The 22,064-nt window shown below is 43.5% G+C and overlaps 1 protein-coding gene across 1 annotated transcript in view; it reads left to right on the top strand.

Annotated features, from left to right (window-relative positions):
- The window catches only part of Plap (phospholipase A2 activator protein), a 33,621-nt gene extending 11,855 nt beyond the window's left edge, over positions 1-21,766 (top strand). The window contains exons 5-10 of the mRNA XM_037431792.2: positions 515-678; positions 2,663-2,817; positions 7,435-7,654; positions 11,645-11,713; positions 18,631-18,894; positions 20,921-21,766. Of these exons, the coding sequence (XP_037287689.2) occupies positions 515-678; positions 2,663-2,817; positions 7,435-7,654; positions 11,645-11,713; positions 18,631-18,894; positions 20,921-21,528 (1,480 nt within the window). The 3' untranslated portion in view covers positions 21,529-21,766. The remainder of the gene's footprint in view (positions 1-514; positions 679-2,662; positions 2,818-7,434; positions 7,655-11,644; positions 11,714-18,630; positions 18,895-20,920) is intronic.
- Positions 21,767-22,064: the final 298 nt, after the last annotated feature.

Genomic DNA, 22,064 nt, shown 5'->3' with positions numbered 1-22,064 from the left:
CGTTCATAGGCGCACATGTGTGAAAATGTGCATTGACAAGTTCTGGCCACTGGGCCAATAAGGGTGCTTTTTTTTAATATATATCTATTGGTGACTTTTTTTTTTAATGGCTGGTGACTACTTGATAATTTTCTATCTGTGATACAGGGCAGACCTCGACCATAATGGCTGTAAAACAGGCTTGTGTTCACACTTATTTGAAGGATGATGCGCTTTGCAGCTGCACTTAGAAAACATGGTTGTGAATCGTATTTCAATATTTACATTACTTTTTGTGTTACCTTTCGTGCCTCGTGTGAAGAAATCTCATCCTTACAGAGAAATGCGTCAGCTTTGACATTTTTGGTTTCACTATAGATTGTCACTTATATGAAGCGTGACCAACCAAAGTTTGTATGATATACCACACAAAGCCGATAACTGGTAAATTGCTATACCAATGTTTGTTACAATGAGCTACAGCTCTACTCGGATTTGCAGTGTATTCAGATATCTTGTGTGCGTTTGCTTACAGTGACGGCGTCGCTCGAGTGTTCACGAGGCACAAAGAGCTCCAGGCGCCGCCTGAAGAGCAGGCGGCATTTGCGGAGGCGGTCGCCAAGTTCGCACTGCCAGCTCAGGAGATTGGTGACCTCAAAATCAACGAACTGCCCGGCAAGGAAGCCCTCTTTGAAAAAGGTGATGCTCTTTCTGGCATCATTTTCGGATCGGCTATTTGCGTGCGCTGTCCAGATTCCTTGGTTCCCTCTCTTCAATTGAGCCTTAAATAGTCTCTGATGTGGTTGTTTCAAATAATATATATATCTTTCTTGTCTGCTGACCCAAAAGGCTTAGGTCTTGTGTTATTTTAAGGAGGGCTATATGCGGGAGGCCAGTGTTCTGCGCGCTCTTTGTAGTGCTGTCTTTCTTTCCTCCCCTGACAGCCTTTTACTTTTGTAGTCTCACACTGTTATATGAGGTTCAGTAAGTACCAACTTGCCCTAGGATAAGTTGTACTGTATAATGTCAACGGTTAAAAAGCGGCAAAAGATTAAAATTGCCTAGAGCCCTCTTCTCTGGCTGCTTGAGACAAGGCCAGGAAGCACTCCAGGCCCGTCCCAGGCTCCTCTAGCCCGTGCACCATTAGCAGGGCAACCAAATAGGCGCTAGCCAAGGCTCGTTTGAGGTCGGCGGCGAAAGCGCAGACCCATCCTGGCAACTTGCTGCACAGCCAGTCAGGTAGATGACAAGGGAATAACCGACCACCCACCTAGGCAAGAACTCAAGTGAACTCAAGCTTGTAGTGCTGGGGCAGGAACCAGGCTTCCCGCTCCATCAGCAGTCATCCACCGTCTTTGTCACGCTGTTCTCTTCTGCACGCGCCCGCCTTCTAATATGGTGTGCCCGCACACACCTCCAGTTAATTCGGCTTCTCTGCTTTGCTGGCATTTCACTCACTTTTTCTCTAGTATTTTCTTTTTTCATTTTGCTTGTCATCTTTGACATGGTGTTTTGATGGTCCTTTCAAAAGTGCCTGTGTGACTGAGATATAAATGCTTTTGAAGTAAACTTACACATTACACGCCTTCGTAAAAACCAATACATGGACGTTGAATTAACATGCCTAATAACCCAATTAACGGCACTAAAACACAGGCGATGTAACAGGAGCAATGTATGACGAATTGCGACTTGCCGACGTTCAACATACCCCGGGAACCCATGGGGATGAGCTGTGGTGTTGCAATGTTGATGAGCCCCGGACCTGCAATTAAGCTTACTGTTCACGAGTGCACCGATCCCCCCAAAGAACCACAACATATTCACGGAGTGAATGATGATGACTGGGGCGAAGCTTCAGACGGTTTTATCGATAAACCAAGAATCCGTCTGTCTGTCCGTCTGTCTGTCCGTCTGTCTGTCACTCACACTAACGCCACCTGCTGAGTCATCCATCAACTAGACTGTCACGAACAAGTTATAGTAAAAGGACAAACTTGTGACTTCAGGAGCTCCGCCCCTAAAAGGACTAGGTGCTCATATTCTTGCACCCAAGTAACCTTGCTCCCGCGAGGCAACACCTGTTGGGTGCGTGAACACAGCACTGCGAGAACACAGGGCCCATCTCTTGCTCCGCAGAAATTAAGCTAAGTACAACAGCTGGGCACTGTGACTTGAAAACGACCTTACAGCATGTATGAGCACCCTCACGCACTGCATCACTCTTTTTCTTTCCACACAACGACCCACCACAGTATTCTAGTAACTAAGGCACTCGACTGCAGACCCGCAGGTCGCGGAAACGAATGTCGACCACGGCGACCACATTTTCGACAGAGGCGAAAATGCTTGAGGCGCATGTACCTACGTTTCAGTGCACGCTAAAGAACCCCAGGTGCTCGAAATTTCCGGAGCCCTCCACTACGGCGTCTCTCATAATCACATGGTGGTTTTGGGACTTTAAACCCCAACAATTATTATTATCTTTCCACACGAGGAAATGCATGTTATTGCCACGCAAATGATCAGAATGTGTTGTTACCATGTTTCTTGGTTAACCTCCTGGCCTTCCTTTTTCTCTATCCCTCTCTCTGCCATGCTTCTCTACCTGCTTATTCCTGCCATATTCAGGCTGACGGGGGCACTGTTGCACTGATGTCCGTTTGTTGCGCTGTCTCGGCAGGTCATAGAGACGGCCACACAAGACTGATACGAGAGGGAGACCTGGTCTCGGCATACCAGTGGGTCGAAGCCGACAATACGTGGCAGAAAATTGGTGACGTCGTGGGCACACCAAACGCAGATGCTCCCGCTGGCAAGATCATGTACGAGGGAAAGGTCAGTGGTCCACTTTGCTTTGTTTGCGCATGCACATTCGGAGGTTGGATCAGTCGGAGGTCTTCAACCACCTTACAAGGACACTCGAACCTCAATGTAATGAACCCAGATATAACGAAATATTGGTTATAACGAAGTGAATTGAGAACAGTCTTGTAATATAGTGTTCGGAATATACTTTTATAACAAGTTTTCGAATATAACAAACTTATTTTGCTGTAAGATGCAACTTTGTTTTAATGAGACTTCAGTGTAACCATTGAATGCGTTTAGTATCAGAGATTATTAACTCACAAGTTGATTGCTGTAAAAATTTCTTCATTCTGTGGAGAAAGAGCAGAGTTACAGGCGTCTGTCAAACAGATGTACTCTTTTTTCTTCTTTTTTTTTTTCTTTTCTTGTAAGCACTGTGGAAGCTACGCTGGCAAAAATGGTAGAGGGAAAAAAGTTACTTCGGGGTGTGTCACGACCTTTGGCACCTGTGATAAATCGCAATTGCTCGTTCCTGTTATTTTTCCTGCACTAGTGGAGCCCACTAAGCAATGTTTGCCGACTATAGAGAGTACAGCATTGGCTTGTGGTGGCAGTCTGTGGCAAGAAGGGCGCCTGATCCAAATGCCACACTTGATTTATGTCAGCTATCGACCAATAGCATGCTACCTGCGGTTCGACATCTAACTGTGGGAACTGGCAGCTTGGTAGAGAGTGAGCTTGGGCCTCTGCGTGAAAAGACTGCCCGAGAAAATGGTGTCGTGAGTAGCATGCTATTTACTCGCCAATAGCCAACGTAAATCGAGTGGGTCATTTTCATCAGATGCACTTCTTGCCACAAAGTGCCACCACATGCCCGAGCTGTACCCCCTAGTCTGCAAACATTGCACAATGAGCCACACTCGCGCAAGATCAATAAATAACAGGAATGAGCAGTTGTGCTGAAGGTCATGACACTCATCAAAGTCAGTTACAAGGTCTCTCTATTATGCACTACTGCAAGATCCGAGATGTGCATAGCATTGTCTGCTACCCACTGGATGTGTGTTTTTTTCATCGGGTGTGAGGGAGTTCATGACCACCCTGAAGATCCCATATCCTAGAGGTTGAATGGAATGGTGTTGTCATAGTGTGTTTGATAATGCAGAAGAGGCCCTTGCTCACTTTGAGTTTCTTCGCCACGCTCTGTACGTTGGCTTGTGTCTCCTCCTGGTTGAGTGCTCCTCCTTAACGTGTGAGGAGAAATAGCAGCGAGCTGCAGACAGACGAATGGGTTCTTATTCTGGATGATGAGGAGAGGAGGATGTTGATGTCGCGGTGAATCCCCCGAGGATCGCTAAAAAGCCTGGAGGGGGATTGTTTCTCGGATTGTGTAGGGCACCCGCGGCTCGTGGCACTCCTGCGTTCGGCATTGTTGATTGTCCGACTTTTCTGAACTCAATATGTTCATTTGAAGTGAAAAAAAAAAATTACTGGAGGTGTTCTGGGGGTCATTAAAAACTTGACAGTTGATTCAGCTTCATAGGGGATATTCAAAATGCTTGGTGCTCAGGAAGTATTGGCCGCGTCCGCTAGGTTTTTGTTGGGTGCACTTAGTAATCGTTTGCTAGCATCTCCATATGAAGGCACAGAGATTAGCCGCAGTCATTAGTGAAGCTTTCAGACAAAAAAATATTTGACTTTCCTTGATTGATACTCCGCCAAACAGTTGGCAAACCTCACTGCTGCCACAAATTGCTGAGAAAACAGAAATGCTAAGAGTCCTGCGCGCTTAAAACTTCCTCCAGACAACAGCCGCAAGAGGCGCGCTGCTTTTTGTAGTCGGGCTAGCATTCTCTGGTGGCATGCTCTTTTAATCCGTAGTAGGTGTTCACGAAAAGTGTTCGTTGCAGAGGATATGTGGCTGTCAAACTTCTAAGTTGACCTTGCAACATAATGCGTCCGTTGTATTTCCCACTACAATTGTATACACACCTCATGAATACTCGTCAGTTATCAACATCACATTGTTTCTGTGCAACCTGTGAACGCTGTGCTGTGCGCAACAGTTCGCTGCTTTCTCCTGCTCGTTTTTTTGGCCATGTGTATCTCTACCCTCTCGGCAATAGCTTGTGTTCAGTTTATTTAAATAAAGAAGGCGTAGGAATGCATTGACTGGTGCGCCGCAAACCAAACCAAAATACTTATGAACACGCATTTTTGATTGTGTGGCTTGTACTTGCTGACGAAACAAGTTCGCGTTGGTACTTTTTTTTCACTTGGGTGACTCTGATAGGTTTGATTAAAATAAGTGTTACCTTGTTCCCAAAATTGTCTGGGCTTTTGAAGTTCATGACGAGTCATTCTTCTATTTGAAATAAAAGCCAGAACAACAAACAAAACCACAAGTGTTTTTGAAATCGTAAGCACGAAGAGCAATCAAATCTTTGCATCATTCCCATGGTTGGCTGAATGCATAGAGTTTCATACAAAAATACCTAGAGTGGAATCTGGCGCTAGTGTCTATGCGGGCTCCTTCAGCGGCGCTTGTACCCGCATGGGAATGATGGCAAGTGCAGGCTTTGGATCTGCTTCGGATGGATAAGGTTCTTGAAATTTGCAACGCTTCTTTTCCGAGTGTAAAACAAAATGATGTGAAGTAATATTAAATTAAAACTTGCTTCATTCTTTTATACGCAAATTTTATTGCAAAAATTTTTTGTGACCATGGCGTAGAAATGAAACATGGAAAAATATAACCATCAGGGTATGCATTGCTCTGCCGTTGCGTTCCAGATTTGGCATCAAGATTTAATGAATTATTTTTTACAACTCTTGAAAAGAAACATGCTTGTTTTTCTCTCAAAGGTACGCATTATCTATTAATGCAAATAAGAGTACAGTATTAAGTGAAAAACACGTATCGTTTCGTCTTCTGCGATGCTAGGTGCGTCTGTCCCAGTGGTCTGCCCACAACGCACCTCTGGTTTTCTTGTGAATTCGAGTCAGCGAAGCATGATGGTGCGTCTACTTAGCTTCGTCATTGCTTTGCAGTCAATTTACAATGAGTTTAGGCAAGAGGCACCCGGGAAAAACATCAACGCGAGGCAATACCCAGCACTGGCATGAGACGCTACATCTAGGCGCAGCGGTGAGTGGACGACACTGCGTTTAAACTGTGAAATGCGACTCACAAAGCTCCTATGTCGCAGCAAATCAGGCGATCTAGTGGTCGTTAGCCTCTTCGAGCAAGAAAGGCACTGCTTCAGCCTGTTCTGCCGCACTCGACTGTCTGCGCTCCGCGAAGAACGAAACTGAAACTGTAGCAAAAGGTCTGTAGACATTTCACTTGCTTACTCTACCTAATCCGAAGCCTGTACTTCCCATCATTCTCATGGGGGTACACGATCGCAGCGCCAGATTCCTCTCTAGGTATTCAGTTCAGTTCAGTTCAGTTTATTACCTTAAAGGCCCCCCTTTCTAGGAGGGGCATTACATAAGGGGTGGGGTTTTATTTATGTTAACAATAAGCAGTAAGAGTTGTTTTAGCATTGAAGATGATCAATAATACGGTCTTGAAAGGCAGATGATGAGGTGATGTTGGCGATGTCCCGGGGGAGGCCGTTCCAGTCCGTGGCTGCTCGAAAAAAGAACGAGGCAGAAAAAGCAGTGGTGCGCGAAGATGGGCGGGAAACCTGAAATGGATGACTGGTTCGATGAGATATGTGTGCTGCGGCTACTATACAAGGTGGCTGATTGAGGGAAGAATGAAATAATTTGTGATAAAGCACGAGAGTTGCAGTGCGGCGGCGCAAAGAAAGGAGTGGCAGTCCAGATTTCGCTTTCAAAGATGAAATACTGATATCGTATGAGTAAGATGAGTGAATGAATCTGGCAGCACGGTTTTGTACCGCTTCTAATGCTTTGATTAAATACGCTTGATGTGGGCTCCATATGGCAGATGCATATTCTAATTTTGGTCTGATTAAAGATTTGTACGCAAGTAATTTTACATGTAGAGGGGCTAGGCGGAGATGGCGTTTGAGGAAACCAAGTGCTTTATTAGAGGCTGAAACTACATTAGCGATGTGGGTACGCCATGATAAATCATAAGACAAGGTTATTCCAAGATATTTATAAGATGGTACTGATTCAATTGCGGTGTTAACAATAGAATAGTGGAAACGATATGGGCTATGACGACGAGAAAAGGACAGGAGTTTACATTTAGAAGGATTAAGGGTCATTAACCATGTGTTACACCAATTAAACACATTGTTAAGATTGGTTTGGAGATACAGTTGATCATGCTGGTTACTAATAGTGTGATAAATGGCACAGTCGTCCGCGAACATGCGAATGCTGCAGGATACATGGTCGGGCAAGTCGTTAATATATATTAGGAAAAGAAGGGGACCAAGGACAGATCCTTGGGGAACGCCTGATGTGACTGGGAGAGAGTTAGATAGGTGGCCATTAACAAAGACTGACTGAGAACGGTTAGTGAGAAACTGTTCAATCCAACGAAGAATGTTAGGGTCTAGGTGCAGTTGTGAAATTATTGTATGAAACTCTATAGCTGAATGATTTTAGCACTGTAGCACTGCAGTTTCCTCCAGTTAAGAAGGCTCTGTGCTTTCAATGCAGGAGTACGACTATGTCTTTGACGTTGACTTGGACACCGGCGGGAAGATGAAGCTGCCGTACAATGTGACCGAGGACCCGTGGCACGCCGCGCAGAAGTTCATTCACCGCCACGAACTGAACCAGTATTACCTCGACCAAATTGCGAACTTCATTATTCAGAACACCAAGGGCATGGTAATCGGAAATGCTGTTCCTAGCACATATCAGGATCCCTTCACAGGCAAGTGTCCATCTGCTGGAGAACCTCTGTTGCAACGGTTTTCCCTTAGGGGGCCATGTCACGTCACCTGACAATTTGTGGTTTTCAGTGATAGAAGTAAAAGGTCTCTCACGCCTATTGATATGGAAAGGAAGCTCGTAAAAGAATATTTTGGTGCAAGACAAGCCCTTGAAGTCACCGGCCATAAACCCCGCCTATTGCCGGCGACTGCTGTTTTGTCATGATGCATGTGACGTCGTGTCTGGAAGGAGCGAAGCCACCGTCTTCTGCTATAGTTTGTCGTTTCAGATCGGTCACTTTCAGCGCCGAGCTGGAGAGATAAATCGTCACGATTTCACTCGCAGCCGATTGTGGTGACTTATCAACTTAAACAGTCATATCACTACTAAAGCAATATTTCATTTTTTTGTAATGTTGCCATAAGGCTTCTGTTATGGCACTTTTAGCAAAAAAAAAATATGTGCAGGCATTCATTACACTAAGGCAAATCTGTTCACGCCTAAGAAAGTCTCAAGTACCAACAAAAAGTATAGTATATGAAAGATACTAAAAAAAAAACTCCACGCCTGTGCAGAAGAGTGGCCTTTCAGAGAGTTTTCAAAACACTCATTGGATAACTACTGCAAGCACACTTGCTTGATACCCACTAAGGCATTAATAAATTTTTTGGGTAGTAGGCCGGCATTCACTATGCTATTTTTCGTCATTCTTCTGAGAAGTGTGGTATCCGCTAAACACTTGCAAGGAATTTTGTGTGAATTGTTCATGCAGTGGCTGACGACGATGATGAATTATGCCTGAAGTTAATAGGTTAACAAGCGTTTGTAATGGGTTGGAGCACTGGACGACCCACTCGTTACACTATTCGTATTGTGTGACATGTCGTTGTTCTTTTGCTTTCTAAAATGCTTTGTCACTCATATTAACGCAATTCCTTTCCCGACATAAAGCCTGCCCATGGCGAGTTTGCGAACAATTCTCAAGCACCAGCGTGGCTCAGGGCTAGAATACTGGGCTGGCACGCAGTGCACCTGGGTTTGAGCCCCACTGTGTCCTTGGTACTAGGTTTTTTTTTCTTATTTCGCAATAGTGGTTACAGACACCGGCAGCCGCGGCAGAAAACTACTGCATCGCGCGTTACCAGGGTTTTGATCTCGTAACACCTTTCGCTGTAATTAAATGAAAATGTGCCCAAACATGCAATATTTGGACAATACAGCTTTAGCCCCTGCTGGCAGCAAGTTATCTTTCCCTTTGCTTTACTTTCTCTATATTTATCATTATTGTTTGTGCTTATCAATATTTTTCACATGTGATTATCTTTTAACTTTTCGTTGGTACTTGAGAATTTAATAAGCATGAAGAGATTTACCTTTGTGAAACAAATTATTTATTTATTTATTTATTTATTTATTGCCATAATCACCGTAAAAGAACTTCTATGGCAACATTATGAAAGAACTGAAATATTGTTTTAGTAGGCACCGTGGTGGTGGCTGATCGCAGCCACCACAATCTGCCGAAAAGCTAAGTGCACCAGCTGAATGAGAAAATCATTTCTCTTAATAAATATGAGACTTAAACATCGTTCAATTTTTTTTAATTAGCACAGTGCCGTAATAAATCTTAGGCTTGAGCAAATGGTTCAGTGAGCATGCATATTATTTGATTTGTACTGCTATGAGCAACCTCTTAGGATTTCGATCGTAGCCCGCAGTGGCAGAATGAATACATTGACTTCATTCACATGGAGCAGTACTACAGTACATTGGATGTGCGTTCTCTTTGAAGTTTCATCTTATGCGCATTGTCGGAATAGCATCGAAATATATGTGGTTGCTCGCTTTCAGGGTCAACAAAATCGATTTTCAAATTAACGGGCAAGAGCGAGTATTTGAGTGCTTCAAAGACTCAAATGATTGTTATAGCATTTGAAACAAACAAACATGTTCTTTTTACCTCATGCAACTGCCCTGAAAAGATGCTTTCACTGTAGTGTTCAGCTGTTAGACTGTGAGACCCCTTTTTCACGTGATTATGATTGCATATCGTAATCAGCAGCCTGATTTTATGTTTAATGCATGTTTTACGGGCTCGTATGCACTAAGTAAAGCAAACGCTTACGACTTGTATCCTACATCTATTCACATCCTGCTTCTGTTCAAAGTTTATTCCACTTTGCTTTGAAACAAGAACTTGATGTTTACTCTAGCATGTTAATTGTATTGTGTATATAGCTTGCGTCATGACAAATATCCATATTTTCTTCATAACTTTGGATATTTACTATTCAAACTATTTAGCTTGAAATTTTTCGACCAACTGTCCATTTGCTTCGAATCCACTTTTTAACCTCAAATTTGCCATTTCCCCATCCCTAGAAAATTGGCTTTTATATTACTGTTTCATTCAAATTTATTGTCATTTATACTGGGCATAATAATATACAATTTCTGTTTTATTGACTTGAGGGAGTTAATTGTAGATTTCTTCAGCCTTATTAAATTTGGATTTTAAGCGAATCAAGCTATTGCGGAAACCCCTTTGAGTTTTATGCACCATTGAGAATCGATTATGTTTGAGCAAGTCACTTGAAGCCACTTATTGAGTCACCACTTTGGCATAGCGTACTAGTGTTTTATATTAAAGGGGAATTGGCAATAAAAAGTATCTTCGTTATTCATGAAAATGACAAATTTTGGAATTTGTTGTGCTGATACAACTAAAATCAGTTTTAAGCTGTGTGCTTTAGTTCTTTAGTTACTACATTTAATGGACTCTCATCATCATCACAAAATTAATAAATAACAACAAGTTTGTCAACATTATCAGATAAGAATATTCACAAGGGCCCATTATCTTCTGTAAAGCTGTCAGTTTATGTTCAAATGAGCACAAAAAAAAAGTTTTGAAATGCCCTCTACATACTGTCTTAATTGCTACTTTCACATAAGGCTCATTATGAAAAAAAATCTGTGACGTCCAGACAAATATGGACAGCTTTATCACACTCTCCAATGTCTCTGGATCTAAGCGCAGAAAACACAGTGGTTAAATCTTTTTTCTTATGCGAAGGCATAGGGATACCTGACAGCAACTGCTCAAACAGTGAATGCTGAGAAAATAGAGCCATTAATAAATGGAGCTCAAAGCTAAGAAAATGGAAGGGAACTGGTTTTATTTTTTATTAGAGAAATTCAGGTTTGCGGCTGTCTCGAGCTCCAATCTGTCCTCTTTATGATGATGCCAAGATGGTGGCACTGTGCCAAAGGAAGCTCGCAAGAATTTCAAATTTCTAAGAACACAATTTTCTCAGTTCTTGATTACTGTACAAAGCAAAATGCTGTTTTTTGACCTTCTACTACCTATTTTGGTTTAATACTTCACCATGACATAAAAAGAATGTCTCAGGATTGCAAAAAAAAAAAGTTGAACTTATCTACCAAATTAATCATTTTCATTGCCATCTAATGGCTAAGGTAATTGGCTGCTGACCCACAAATCGCGGGATCAAGTCCCGGCTGCGGCGGCTGCATTTTCGATGGAGGCGAATGCTGTTTGGAATCGGGTGCATGATAAAGAACCCCAGGTGGTCGAAATTTCCTCAGCCCTCTATTGCGGCGTCCCTCATAAATATATGGTGATTTTGGAACATTAAACCCCACATACCAATCAATCAGTCAATCAATCCCATTTCCATGTCCCCCCTCAAATGCTATCAAACAGAAGAAATGTCGACAACAATAAAAGCTCAACAAACATTTACATACATTGCATTTGTCAATATTTCAAATTTATTGTGAACAAGGTTCCTGTGGTGCAGGATGTATTAAAGCTTCAATCAACTTTTGATCAAGTTTGATCAAGTTTTGATAGAGTTTGTGTGAATTCTTGGGACGAAATGTATTTCACGAGTGGGTCTGAGCGAGCTACACATTTTCGTGCCGACCTAAAGGCATGAAGCATTAGACTTTATTTCGAAATTTTCAGGTGGCTCAAGGTATATTCCAGGAACTTCAGCGAAGCCCCAGCCTGCGCAACAAGCATCACGGCAACCAGGTTAGCACAAATGAGCATTTGTTTTCATAACGCCCTTCTGCTAGCGTAAAGAACTGAAAAGTTTTTAAATAAATGACAAGCTAGTACTTGGAAAGGTTTGCCATTAACTTAATGCTTGTCATGTGTTTGTGCTTCATTAAAGCAATAAAGTTGGACTACTGACAGGTGTTTACTTCATGGTAATTTTAGGACATTTAAATCTCAGTATAATGAACTCCAGCATAAAAGAATTGTCGATGCGACAAAATGGTCAATTTTGACCTTCTGCCCTTAGAACTAGGCATGGGCGAATATTTTGAACGTTTCAAATATTCATGTGAATATTACAGGATTCAAATCCACTTCATATTGAATTTAGAAAATTTGAAATTTAATGTATTTGAAATGAACTAATAGATTATGTATTTGAAATGAACTAATAGATTATGAATTACTTCAAGTAAAAAAAAAAAGCCGAAATGACTTGGTGAAGTGGCTTCGCTGTATAGTGGAATTGTGCTGTGAAACCATCTTTTTAGGAGAAGTCTGAACTGTCGTGAAGCCACACTGTAAAATAAAATGTGCATAATCTGCACTCAAATTATTTTTGTCAAAGTTTGAAGTCGTCTTATGCTAGCTTATATTCGCTGATTGTAGTGAATCAATGGGTCTAGCTGCTTGCACCCTACCGTTCTTCAAATCCTCCTTCTATTCTAAGCTGTTTGCTTAATTCATGCGAGTGTGGTTCTAATTCTTTAAATTATTGTGCAGGTTTGTTGGGCAATGACAAAAATTCACTTCATCTCACTTCAAGTTTGGCTTGAACCTCAAGTTTAAGGGGAAATGCGAGTCGAAAAACGGGAGTTTTTTTTTTTTTTTTTCAAAATACTGATTTTTTTATTTTTGCCTGTTTTGATAAGATTAATACCTCTACTGTTATGAAAAAAATAATACAGGTCCAGACTTAACTGGAAACGCTTTAAAATTGCATCTAAGGAGCACAAGGTGCCTGTTAAAAGGTTCAAAGTGTGCAGTCTTCGAGCACCTTGCCGCCGATAATGCGCCGCCGCTAGCCATGGTTGATCGCATGAGTCGAAGAGTCAAACCTCACTCTTCAAATAACAACAGTTTCTCTCGCTGATGCAGCACAAGAAATAATAAAACGAAGCACTCTTCTGTGCGTTTATCGAGCGCCGCGACTGGCTTATCACACGGTACGAATCAGGGACTGCCATTGGCCACTGCGAACCTGTATGTACTGTGAAACCTATTTGCGGGGTCCATGTCTTCTCGAGAAATGCAGCTGAACAATGCTTTTCTCGTGTAATGATCTCCATTATGAATGAAAAAAGGCATTGCTCGCAAGTGAAAGCCGTTGGGCGGCGCGCTCTGTAGCAATAGGCTATGAGCAGCTGGTCCGATTTGCGGCAGTTGTTGGCTTGCAAAAGCCAATGCATCAAAACTCATTCACACCCATCAGCCGGAAAGTTCGTGATGCGGCAATGGATGACGTCAGCGCCAATCTTGAGAGCTCAAAAGAGCTCGCAGTGAGAGAACTTAGCAGGGACGACATTGCCATTATGTACACAAACATGGCTGCAAAATGGCATGACACTGGACTTAGTTTGTATTTCGCAGTCCTGTCGAACTTCTTCCTAGCTTGCAGTTGGCACAAGGCTCTGCCAGATGGAGTGGAAGTTTGGCAAGCGTTTTATGGCCCTGTCTGTGACCGAAATGTCTGTGAGGAGTCGGCTCAAAAAAGCCGAGAGGGGCTAACTCATGGTGCTGGCGTATTTTAGTCGCAGTGGCCACTACAAGAAGGATTGTTCTTTTTGGTGTGCGAATTTCATCTGATTTAATGATGTCTTTCATAAATAAAAAGTCCATTTTAACTTTAAAACTGGTTTTTTCTCAAAACACAAATTCTGCCATTTTTTCCAATGTGCCCCTCCTTTTTCTGGCACTTATAGTGCTCGGATCTGCATGAAATTTCGCCCGAACTTTTTCCAAAGTATCATAAATGCAATTGTCTAGTTTAAATTTCAATATTTTATTGTATAATAAAAAAACTTGTATGTATACCTTTACCTTTACTAGGGTAGGTGAAATATTGACTTTCTACGTCTATTATTTTTCATGTGTATTACATATTTTGTATGCGCTTCCTAATTAGTTATTTGCTTTCTACGTTTTATTTGAAGAATTATGAACTATGAATGGTAAAAAATTACAGAAGTTTAGGGATGAAAAAAAGGGGGGCAAAATGGGTAAGGTTTCTACTTTGTCATGTTGCAGAGCTAAAAGTGTGTAACTTGCAAGAAAACTAATTATATATTTGAAATCAGCAATAAAAGTTCTATAAACAGCTCAAGTTTCATTGCTCTAGGGTGAATATTAAAAAAAAGTGTCTTCGAGTAGCATCTCCCCTTAATACTTGGCCGTTTGTACATAGAGCACCATGAGTTTTTTTCCTTACCTGAATGTAATGAACCGTGTTTATCCGCAATTTCACTGTTACAGCAAAGAAAACCCATGCGGAAAATTTCAACTTCTCCTGGTCGTTGTGGGCTGAACTGCGCGGGGGTTTTCGGAATGCATTTTCAATACTCGTCCAATGCCAGCGAGTGGTCGCCAAAGGGGTGCTGCACATCTCCAGGCAGTAGGGAAACAGCAGGGGAGAGGGTGCACCTCGATGCCTTTCTCACCTTAGGAGCAGCAGAGAGGGGAGAGCACATGGCTGGTTGATGGTGCACATGTAGCTGGCGAACAAAAGTCTGATGTAGTTAGCAAACTAAAGTCTCATGTCAGCAGCCAAAAGTCACGTGTAGTCAGTCGACAATAGCCCACTGACTACATTTGGCATCTATTGTCAAGTCGGCGGAATAAAGTCCACAGACTACGTGTGGCGTCCCTTCTCAAGTCACCGCGCAAAAGTACACCAATTACTTGTTGCATCTTTTGTCAAGTCAGCGGACGAAAGTCCGCTGACTGCATGTGGCATCCTTTGTCAGGTTAGGGGACACGGAGTCCACAGACTACATGTGGCATTTGTCAAGTCAGCGGACAAAAGTTCACTGTAGTCAGCAGACAAATGTCTGCTGACTGCACGTGGCAACCTTTGTCAACTAGGCAGACAAAAGTCCCGCTGACTATATGTGACGTCCTTTGTCTAGTCATCGGTCAAAAGTTCCCTGACTCGATAAAGGTTTAGCCCAGACGTCCATGCCACAAACAGTCAATGGCCATTGGCCGATTTGATCGCGACCTGCGTACAGTTACCGTGACCGCCGCAGGATGCCGCGACGTGTACACTGTCATAATCACTCTGCGAGCAATGTGTGCATTTGAAGATAAAAATTAGAATGAGCTGAAGGTCACAATGCGTGCTGACAAACGTACATGGCTTATTGCCCCCCTGTCGTACCTCCCTGCACAACTTTCAGCACACTTAATACAAAAGGAGGATATGACTAAAGAGTGCAACAAAGCCATGTAACTCCACTTGCACGTAAACTCCTTTAGTGGGGCCAACTGTTGATTAGTAGCAAAAGCATTACAGGGCCCAGTTTACTCTTTCATTACCAGGGAGGACGTGCCTTTCGAAACAAACTTTTTTGTGTCTTGCTAGATGTTGATGAAAATTGGCGCGTACACTAAAAATGGCCTCGCTGTGCTTCCATAAAAGTTTCGGGGTGATAGCATAAAAACTTAATGAGATACAATTTATTTTTTCATTGAACCTCGTGGAGGGGCTGGTGGATTTATAAAGTGACAAAAATAGTTGGTAATTATGAAGCGTACAGCCAAATGCATGCTGAAGGGGGCTGCGTTTTCAAAATAATTTTTTTGCAACATTAAATTTTGTAGTTAACATTTTCTCGAGCGACACTGCAATGAGCACACTACCATTACAAACAAGAAACACTACGAAAACTTCTTCAGAGAGCAAAATGAAAAACTAAGATTGCAGCCCCCTGAAGCACTGTTGAAGGAGCGTTGCAAAAGAAACGGAATCAAAATCTGTGCAGTGGTTGCAGAGATATCTGCTCCACGAGCTGAGCATAATGCCAAAAAAACAGTATTGCGAAAACTGCGTTTGAAGTTTCACCTTCTCTTCACGTCTCTAAAACACCTAAAAATTGTGATCTTAGGTTTGTCTTGTGATATTTGACTTCTCAGGCATGTGGCTTCTGCCCAGTGTGCCTTTGTTGCCTATATAATTTTTTTCATAACCTTTTTTATCTACAAAGAAGAAGTATGGATTTTACACCAAGTTCGCTGTATGAAGGAGTGGTGTGATAGTAGCCATGACAGAATAGATTGTAATTGAATAAGGCCATATACTGAAAGTATTGGACGTTTTTCTTGTGTTCAAGCTGTCATTAGCATAATTAGGTACCTCTTGATTACAAATAATCACTGAACATTTTTTTATCGAGAGAAGTTTATTGCATAAGAAAAATGGCTCACACCATGACAGCCTACTCCTCCTTTCCAAATGAGTAACAGTTATGGGCAGAAAACTGATGGCACAATTTTTAGCAGCTTATTTATTGACGCGAGTCGGGCATATAAAAAACTGGTGCCCCTGCTTCATGCATGCTCTTTTGCCACTCTAGCTGTTAAACGCATCATCACACTGCCGGTCGCGGAAACTCTAATCTACAAGGCTTTTATTGTCTCAGAACATTCATAAACGCTTGCGGCGATACCAGGAAAGGCTCCAAGCACATCTAAATTGCATCACAAAAGCTTATTGACGCCCTCCATATGACCATGAAGTGTGCGGCCGCGTGGACAGCGCAGCTGGTGCGTGATGCACTTGCCGGTGGTGTTCGGTAACGATGTGCGAAATGTGTACCTAAAATTACAAAAAACTGGCGCGCACTGCACCTGTTATCGCATTTTCGATTGCCGACACGCGAAAATGCTAGCCGCTGTTCCGAGCGAGCAATCCTTGGCAGTGGAAGAGGGTGGGGGGGGGGGGGGGGGGGCAAGTTGATGAGCTTGACAGTGGGGTCTGCTGCAGAGATGCGTAAAACGCTTTTCTGTGGTTCTGAGGAGCTAGCAAGTGATGTGCTTCGCTGCTTGCGAAAAAGCACATTGCCGCGAGTGCTCTAGCGCAGCATTCTTGCCCGCAAAGTTCGTCTCGTCGTAAGCGGAGTTAGGCCTAAAACGGCTCCGATGACGCCCCGCGCTCGTAGATCCCCCGCCCGCTTCTAGTAATATGATCGTGCATCCCCTTACAGCTCCTAACTACAGCGTAATTATATCCTAAGTGATCGTCGAGCCGTGAACACGTCACGAGGTAGCGATTTTCGACAGCCATGTCTTCGCGACGCACAAGCAGCAGACGACGATCTCCCGGAGCGAGCATCGGACCAACGTCTAGGCGAGCTGGGGCAACATGGTGGCCACAGCCAATCAAGGGCTTCGAAACGACCTTCAAATACTTGCTTTTTGTGCACTTGTTTTTGAAGAAAGGAGCCAGCTGAGGTGGTAAATTCGAACATGGAAAAACGCTCTTTCCGATGAGCCCAGGAAGACGGCTACTGGCCGCGTCCTCGCGAAGCTATAATTTTTTTTAGATCGATATTTTCTCGTCATTTCCAGAAAAACTTTCGTTACAGAGGAGGGTGAAGCGAATTTTACAAAGCACTTGTGCGCGGTTTTCAGTGTAGATATTTTGGAATCGGATAGAAAAAGGGTTCCAGAAACTGAAAACATGATTTTAAAAAGGAATAAATTTTTTTGCCATTTTTTGCGATACCAAAGCCCCCCCTTAAACCTTGCAGACGCCACCTATGAAAAACTGTCTGTAAATGTGTCAAATCACTACAACGTAACTTCAGGGCACTCATTACTCTATTGCAGTAATAATGACGTAATTGTTGAAATTGTGTTACAATAACTCGTTCTGATTAAGTTATAATTAAATATTTTTTTATACTGAACTCGTCGATGACTATTATTGGCATAAACAGTATCAAACCTCAGGCTAGTAATACAGTGCAAATTCATTTTAGGTTATGTCAATCTTGGACAGGGACCAATTCCGCTTTTCACATTGCTTGCAGGAAGGGCTACATCACGCGACTCTTTGAACGTGGTTGCCCCGCCGCGGTGGTCTAGTGGCTAAGGTACTCGGCTGCTGACCCGCAGGGCGCGGGTTCGAATACCGGCTGCGGCAGCTGCATTTCCGATGGTGGCGGAAATGTTGTAGGCCCGTGTGCTCAGATTTGGGTGCACGTTAAAGAACCCCAGGTGGTCTAAATTTCCGGAGCCCTCCACTACGGCGTCTCTCATAATCATATAGTGGTTTTGGGACGTTAAACCCCACATATCAATCTTTTAACGTGGTTGTAGTGCCTTCAGAAAAGTGATCATATGTATCAGTACACTGCAAAATGAAGTTAAATGAAGGCAAGTTTATTATGTGGGAGGTTCGATTCATCCAAAGTACAATATATCTTGTCGTTTCTTAGCCTCTACTTGATGCAAACAACAAAAAAATGTGTGGTGTATGCAATTGTGTACATAGGGTTTCAAAGGGTTAAAACAGGTCACCGGTGATCGATGGCTTTCAATTTCCAATTTCGGCATGTTGAATTTGTAGTGCACTCGGCCTAGTGGTTAGTCCTGCCACTGCACTTGACATAACAAACTGCCACCAGCGGCAACACACGACGTATAGCCCTTAGTACCAGCATGCGCTGCCCACGGGAAGGGCTTCTCATCAATGCCATCACTTCGCACGAGCCTTGTTGTGGTCATCTACTGTGGCCACGCTACAGGAAACTTGGTTACTCAGCAAGCGCATGTTTACTACAATTAATGTTGCTCCTAAATATGCTAGCCTTGGTTCGTAAAACATTCGAATATGTTGCTATCGCATTCATTACTTTGCCCTTTTGGTGAAACTGTGACTTTTTTTCCAGGTGACTCTACAGATGTTGACAATGCAGCGGGCGACATGACTATCGGCGGCCACTTCTTTCCCCACACGTCGTTCGTCCGCTTTGACATCGCCAACATTCAGGGGATCCAGACCAAGTTGCAGGAATTCAACACTCAGGTTCCGCCCGCTCACACGGTGGACGACAACGACTTGGCTAGCCTCATAGAGCTGGCTACTAGCACGTCAGCAGTGCCCGGTGATGCCCAGCTAGGCGCCCTTGACAGGGTGGTGCATTGGCCGGAAGGTATGCAGAATGTCTGCCACACTTTCTCTGCTTGCTGATTTGCTTCCAATGCAATAGTGTTAGAAAGCTCGTTTAACAGAAATTCCAGTGTCTGTGTTTGTGAACGAAAAATCATTTTGTGCATGACTGAAAAATCTAGAAAGATGTAAATAAAATAAACAATAAAAATTCTGGCTCTGAGTGGGGGTCAAACGCAAGCAGTTTGTGAGGCAAGCTGATGTTCTACCACACATCTGCACGTGCGCTTGTGAATACGGTGAAAATAACTTCCTCTTCTTGGAAATGCCGTGAAAGCAACATTCATGGTCTACATGCATGCTTCACAATACAGCTTGAAATGAAGCAGTAATAATGCGTGGTATAAGCGCACATTGTCATAGGGCGCTAGTACGTGTGATTATCATTATGGCTTCATGGTTCAAAACCGGTCATCCATAACAAATGCACACATATTGCTGCGCCTATTCTCTGAAGGCCACGCATTGGGTGCTTAGCAAGTTCAAAAGGTTTTCATGCACTAAGTGTTTGAAGTACACTCTGAGGACGCGATATTGCTATCGCATTCAACTCTTCAAGGCGAAACTTAATGGGTCCCTTAATGTTTTTGTTCCTACAATAAATCTGTCTTAGCCTGCCTTAAGCTGCTACTGTTGTCATCGTAGTTGTACTAGTAGTAGTAGTAGTAGTAGTAGTAGTAGTAGTAGTAGTAGTAGTAGTAGTAGTAATCATAGTAGCAGTAGCAGCAGTTCTAGTTGTGGTTGGAGGCTCTATTTTGTTGCAGTTTCAGACATCCTGGGAATGAGACATATGTACAAAAATTATTGCTTTTCCAGAACACTCGTAAGCAGCAGTATTTCTTTTTCGTATCATTGTTTAAACTCACCTTAGAAATTGTTTCTCCTTACCTCAGAAATGATGACCTATTAGCTTCAAACTACTACAACGTGCATTAGTAGTGGCATTTTCCCTTGCTGTCATAACTCCCTTAAAGGTGTACTGACACAAAAACTTTGGCCTCGCGTTTTTCTGTTGGAATGTGTTGCTGCGGGCCTGTGAGTCATAACAGGACACATCGTTTGCTGCAGCACACAACGAATAATTGATTACAGGCCCCTCATTATCAACCAGTTTCAGTTTCGGTTTGAGAGAGCTCCAAAATTGAGAAGCCGTCAGGTGAAGTTTTGCCCCTTAGCTTGTGCAGCTCTAGACCACGTCAGCACACAGAATTGTGACACACTACCGCACAGCCCACATCAAGAATCACTTTCGACTGGGAAATGGGACTCCAGTGTTGCCACACACAAAACTTTTTAGGCGTGCGCCACGGCCACGCACTCGTGACCAGCCACCGAGAAGTACAGACTGCGGGAAAAAACGCGGAAAAAAAAAAGGTGGCTATTACATCATCGTAACTTGCTTTTTTGACTGCAGCATCGTGACATGAGAGTAGTAGGGGGTCCCGAAAGGGTCCCCTTCAAGGGTGTCAATGGCGTGAGGGAGTCGAGCACTCACGCAAACTTCAAAATTAATTTAAAGTACCACCCAAGCTATACTCGCTGTTCCTATTTTGCAGATTATACTATACGTATGTTCACTGAAATAGACCCCGCAGGCTATCTCGGCCACGAAATTTTGTGTCGGTACTCCTTTAACATAGTGCAGTCAACCTTAAATATAAACATCAGTTCTGAACTCCCCCTCCCCCTTCAAGTGGCATAATAGTGTGCGCAAACCAGCTATGTAAACATGTTTTTTGTGTGAACAGAACTCAAGACGTAAGGAAACGCTGCTGTGCATCTTCTTTCTGTTCTTGTCTAATCTGCACCAAAATTCTTATCTAGTTGATATACCTCATTGGCCCATTAAAATATGAAAATTTATGAGAAAAGGGAAAACAAAATTGTGCATTGTCCATAATATTTGAGCCCGATGTATAACATAATTATACATACTGAATACATAGTTATACATTCACTACAAATTGAAAAGTGAGCTTTAAACGATGCAACACGCGGGTGTTTCCCAGATTACGTCTTCCCGGCACTGGACCTACTGAGGCTCGCTCTGCGAATCCAGGCGGTGAACAGCCGCGTCTGCCAGATGAGCGGCGCACAGCTGTGCAGCCTCCTGATTGGCCTGCTGTCGTCCACGGGCCGCAACGCGGCGGCCAACCAAATGCTAGTCCTTCGTTGCCTGTGCAACCTCTTCTCCCAGCCGAGCGGCGAGGCGCTGGCGCTGCAGGAGCGCGAGCGTATACTGGGCGCGCTCCAGCGACGAGCCGGGGCAGGCGGGGCCAACAAGAACACGCAGATCGCCATGTCCACGCTACTGCTGAACTTTGCCGTGGCGCACCTGCGCGAAGGGGCCGTCTGCGACCCGCAGGCCACGGAACGCATGGTGCAGCTGCTCACCACAATGGTCGCCGTTGCGGCGGAGTTGACCGATGGCGAGGCGCAATTTCGGCTGCTCGTAGCGGCTGGGACACTGTGCAATGTAGAAGGAACGGGAACCGCCGAGATCCGCGACCTGGCAGTGGCGCTCGAACTCCCGCAGATTGTCGAGAAGTGGGTGGCGACAGACTGCCCCGTTAAGGTGAAGCTGTGCGCTCAGCAGTTCCTGGAGTCCCTGAGGTGAAGGAAGCACAAGCTGACCAGCCGTTTAGGCTCGAGGTGTTCTAAACGATCTGTCGGTTGTGCATGCTTGTGGCAAATTCCCGCCTATCGTTCTCCTTGAGTCGGTGCACAGGTTGTCCAAATTCTGGAAAAACGATTTCGCTTTCCCTTCTTGTGATGCATCAAAGCACGATGCCTTTTTTTCTAACGGTGTGAAAAAGGCCAAGTTAACATCATTTAATAAATTCTCATCATATGTATCCTTTTCATTACAGCAGTTGCGAGGGAACATGTTGCACTGAATTACTGTGTTTGACCAAAAAGGTGCACAACCACCTTCGCGCAAAAGGTCTAAGGCTTCATAATATATCTTCTCAGTTTGCAAAGCAATGCCGTGCACAAGTTTCCGTTGTATGTCGTTTCTTTGTCTCCATTTTCTTCAAGCGATGTGAGATTTCTTGTACAGAGCTATTCAAGAAATACCCCTAGGTTTAAAGCAAGCTTTGAAATTGCTGTGCAACTGTCTGTGACACTTTCCTGTCACATGAATGTCCCTCT

Source organism: Rhipicephalus microplus, chromosome 10, assembly GCF_043290135.1.
Source record: "Rhipicephalus microplus isolate Deutch F79 chromosome 10, USDA_Rmic, whole genome shotgun sequence".
Classification (NCBI taxonomy): Eukaryota; Metazoa; Arthropoda; class Arachnida; order Ixodida; family Ixodidae; genus Rhipicephalus; species Rhipicephalus microplus.
Note: the sequence above shows the minus strand (reverse complement) of the source record. Positions and strands in the feature narration are given on the sequence as shown.